General features: G+C 45.9%; 2 protein-coding genes across 2 annotated transcripts; both read left to right on the top strand.

Moving 5' to 3' along the window:
- Positions 1-594: 594 nt before the first annotated feature.
- EV420DRAFT_1490817 (uncharacterized protein) lies at positions 595-1,855 on the top strand (the record flags this gene model as incomplete). Its single annotated transcript, XM_060470706.1, has 7 exons — positions 595-705; positions 759-863; positions 916-1,209; positions 1,254-1,268; positions 1,394-1,419; positions 1,532-1,553; positions 1,703-1,855. The coding sequence occupies 7 exons, from the start codon at positions 595-597 to the stop codon at positions 1,853-1,855; spliced, it is 726 nt and encodes a 241-aa protein (XP_060321308.1).
- Positions 1,856-2,744: 889 nt separating this feature from the next.
- Positions 2,745-3,523, top strand: EV420DRAFT_1656699 (uncharacterized protein; the record flags this gene model as incomplete). The annotated part of the gene is made up of 3 exons (XM_060478863.1): positions 2,745-2,855; positions 2,913-3,017; positions 3,071-3,523. 3 exons carry the CDS (start codon positions 2,745-2,747, stop codon positions 3,521-3,523), a joined length of 669 nt encoding a protein of 222 aa, XP_060321307.1.
- Between the last annotated feature and the right edge of the window lie 584 nt (positions 3,524-4,107).

The following is a 4,107-nucleotide window of genomic DNA, read 5'->3' as shown; positions in this document are numbered from 1 at the left end:
GTGTCTATCTATCACTTTGGATCCTTCTGTCGCCTTCCTGTAATACTAACACTGCCTACTTCGGAATCTTGATTCAAACGCTCTTTCGTGCAACAGGGATCAAGCGCCTCCAGGAAACAGGGGGATATATGCAAATATTCCTGTGATTCGACGCGAGCCGCGGCGCTTTCTGAACTCGCGGCTTGTAAGACATGTCAATTCATCAGGTTCTTCAAGTTTGAACGTCTGGCTGTAATATGGAATTCCTATGGTGAGTTTTCAATCGGTGCCTGTGTCGTCCAGGGGCAGGATCTAGGAGAAGATACGAGATGTGAAATGATCGCGATGCGATTGATGGCGATCGTGAATAAAATTTAATGAAATGCCGATCATGATACCTGCCGGATCATATAGATTAAGGGTCGATCGTATCGATATTTCGACGACGACCAGTTCAAAGAGAAGGACACGTTGCAAGTGAACTTGTACCCAAAAAGGAACCAACGTGCATACGTGTTTTCTTGAGATCCTTGGACCCATAAAATCGGAATGCCAAAATAGGTTTTTACTTCCATCCCCTCCGCTCAACCTCCGCTAAGGAAGAAAGAGCTCACTATGTTTTCCATAATATTACCCTCTAGAGCGCGATGTATCTATGTGACAGAGGGTACCATCGACTACTGCTGCCCATGGTTCATCCCCCCTCCATCTCCTGAGCAAAATCAGGTTTGCTCCCTTTTAACTTCATCTATGCTCGTTTCATGTTCACACCATCCCAGTTTACCTGCGCTTTGTGCGGACATGGTATACACACACACGCCGACTATGTCTCCGTTGTTGTACACCAACAGCCCGAGATGCATTGGGTTGCCTACGTTCAAAAAGTATGCATCTCAGCTCTGCTCTTAGATATCTTCATACGAACCCAGATTACAGACACCCGTGGTACAACTTTGCACTTGCGAGACCCTGCTTTACAACCACGTCGCAAGCAACAATCCGTTTTATTTTGATAATATGTGGAACATTCTGGACAGCTTTCCGAATAATACTCAAAATCCTTACACGATCAATCCCGCATTCTTTCGGTCTGCCAGCCTCAGTGAATTCACGCATTCCATGGACGCACCATATACTATTTTACCTCCTTCCGCCAGCGTTCCTTCCTCTGTCTTTCAAGCAAGTACGCCTCAGATCGAGGCCCATAACCTCGGAGCTCACACCCAAATAGTGTGCCCCGACTTCAGGTAATGCTAAAACCATCTAACTGATAGCATCGTCAGCCAGATGTAAGCTCAGTTCATAGGGATGACCTTTGTAGACGATTGTACAGCCCGAGACCTGATGCCAGCAACAATTGGAAGAGCTAGTATGTCGTAACTTCTGATAACATAATGTTTAGGGTAACTACTAGGGATCCTGCGACGGGACGTACATAGTGTGAGTCGCGTTTGAGTCTGCACCGTCCTCGTCGGCCTATGATCTGACCAACTTAAACGATGGACTGTCAAGTTGAGCATGCACTCCCATCCATGATCTTTCCTGCACCTAGCTCAGGGAAGGTATCAATTATCGTAAGTAACGTCAGATTCGCTTAGTCGGCAGGTGAATATACAGGATTTCTTTTTGGAGAATGAGTATTCAGATCAAGAAGAAAACTAGACGAACAAAGCTAACCGTATAGCCAAGTACGTCTGACGAAATCGCTTGATATTGTATTCAGAAAGGAGTCATGATGAAGCGTGAATATCAGGCGGAAAGGATTTTCAGGGAAATGGGTGGTAGATGGAGAGCTCTCAACCTAAGGACATCGATGGATGACAGTGAAGGTACTCGGAATACAATGAAATCCAAGATGAGAGTGGATAGAGAGTGATGACGGCAGTAGATGGCGACAATGCACGGCTTATTCGCTTTCTTCGATCAGCCGAGGGCCCAAATCCAGTATGGCCCTGAGCCGTTCCCTGAGTAAAGAAAATATCCACTAAAATGGAGTCAAATCTCCTCAAAATTTTGAAAAGATTGGAGTTTCGTGAATAAACTCGGACTTGTCTCTCTGATTTCATGAGCTAATTCGGTGGATTGATCTCTCCTGGTCCATTTTGTAGACTTACCACAGTGCACCCGTGGAGGGCTGACATTCCGGCAGCCCGGCAGTTGCAAGTTCCTTCTGGCTGATTCGGATACGAGCGTCGTCGTGCCTGCTTGAGAGTCGGGGATCAATCCAAATGCTTCTGTTAGCCCTTTGTATTGAAAGACAGGGTGAGATCATTCCATTATTAGCCTCAGCACCTTCCAATGACCTGCGCTTCATCAGTCAATACTTATTGCGGGTGGACCTCCAACACCTCCATCGTCGATTCGTCATGGACCGCATCAGGAAAAATCACTGTCCTAGACTCCCATATAATCGTTGTTTTAGCGGCACGGTGGAATTCTTGATGAGTGTTTCGTTCTGTTACAACACGCGAAATCCATAATACCTTGTGAATGTGTAGACCGCCATCATGTATCCACCTTTTAGCAGGGTAATGGAAGCAAATGGATGATTGGTAAGACGGATCTCGACTGCCTAGGTGTGGTTATTTTTGGTGAACTCTCAAGTTCTTGATTTCGGGCCGAGCCTGAAGGTCTGATCAAAGACCAATCAGTAGGATTTTTTTTACTTTTAGGTGCGTCTGAGGGCTATATAAGTTCTACCTTCCAGTCCTTTGCTTTGCATTAGTGCCTCGCCTTCACTCTTACAAGTCTTCTATAATCACCTCATGTCTCAATCAATTGCAGTGCCCAGGGCACGATGCACCCATGCTACTGATGAGGCTGTAACCTGTCACTGTCCATTGTTTAATGCTCCTTCGTCGCTGTCCCAGGATCAGGTAGGCCTTAGACTTTCTCTACGACAGATACACTCACGTACCACCTGGTTCTCTTAGCTCATCTGTGTTGACTGTGGACACGGTGTCCATGCACATGTCGACTACGAGTCAAAGGTGGTCTACCATAACCCCACCACTCATTGTGTGGCATTTGCGCAAAAGGTGTGCATTATTTCTCCTTGTTCTTCTTAGGACTGATACTATTCGTATTGCAGGCATATAAATCACAGGCATGTACTTGCACCATACAGCTTTTCGACCATGAGCCCATCGTGAACGCATATCGTTCGATCTCGGTGCCCCACAGCCCAGTTCCCCCCACGAACAGTCTCAATAACATCCCTCCTTCTAATGCCAATGCAGCGGGACTCTCCTCTGGCAACGCCATCTTTGCTATTACCTCAACTCCCATTCCTTCCATCAATATTGACTCTTACAGTCCTGGAGACATCAATTCCATGCTTCACGCTCCCGTTCCTGTCACATTTCAGTCTAACAGTGTCCTCCATTTCTCCCAGGATGATGCTTACGCTTTCGTCTCTGACCAGCAGTCAGATGGCGCGTCCCTGGTGACTGGCTTCCCCATCGTCCACCACGCGCCCGAGGGTTATTATGATTACCAAGGCCATTCTTTCGAGATGCATGGTGCACCATCTGCAGGCGCGTAAGCCTTACTACCTCATTGATAGATACCTGCCAAAATCATCTTTGATTTCTTGGATACATTTTTTTCGTTACGTTGTGCTTCCGAGTCGATATCTGTACGTTTATCGCTGTTAAATGTGGTCTGTAACAATATATTGCTGTGTCAGAATTGATATTATATAGCGAGTTTTACGAGAAAGTTGTACACCTGACGGACAGAAAGTGGAGGTCAGATAAGCAGAGAGTGGGGATAATGTACATCGCAGTATTGTAACAGAGAAAGAAAGGGAACCATGGCTGAGCCGCCAAACACCAAAAATTCAATTTTTCATGGTATAATGTTCGTACTATACTGTCAGTGAGACTCCAGGCTCGACAGCCTCTTTTCTTCAATATATCACAGGCGAACATGTAGTCTTGGAAATGTGATGGGTAAAAAAAGCTATCATAATTCCGGTCTTTCAATCCGCGAATCTTTTGGCGACGTTAGATCCAATCAAAACCTAATGGTACATGCTCATGAGAAAAAGGGAGTACTGGAGTAAAGCGTTGCATCATACTAGCCATCGACCTCGTCGGCTTCAAGTGAATTGCATGACATTGTCAG

The sequence above is a fragment of the Desarmillaria tabescens genome (assembly GCF_030435595.1).
Source record: "Desarmillaria tabescens strain CCBAS 213 chromosome Unknown EV420scaffold_413, whole genome shotgun sequence".
NCBI classification, from domain to species: domain Eukaryota; kingdom Fungi; phylum Basidiomycota; class Agaricomycetes; order Agaricales; family Physalacriaceae; genus Desarmillaria; species Desarmillaria tabescens.
The sequence above is the reverse complement of the archived record's forward strand: the minus strand, read 5'-3'. Positions and strand labels throughout refer to the sequence as shown.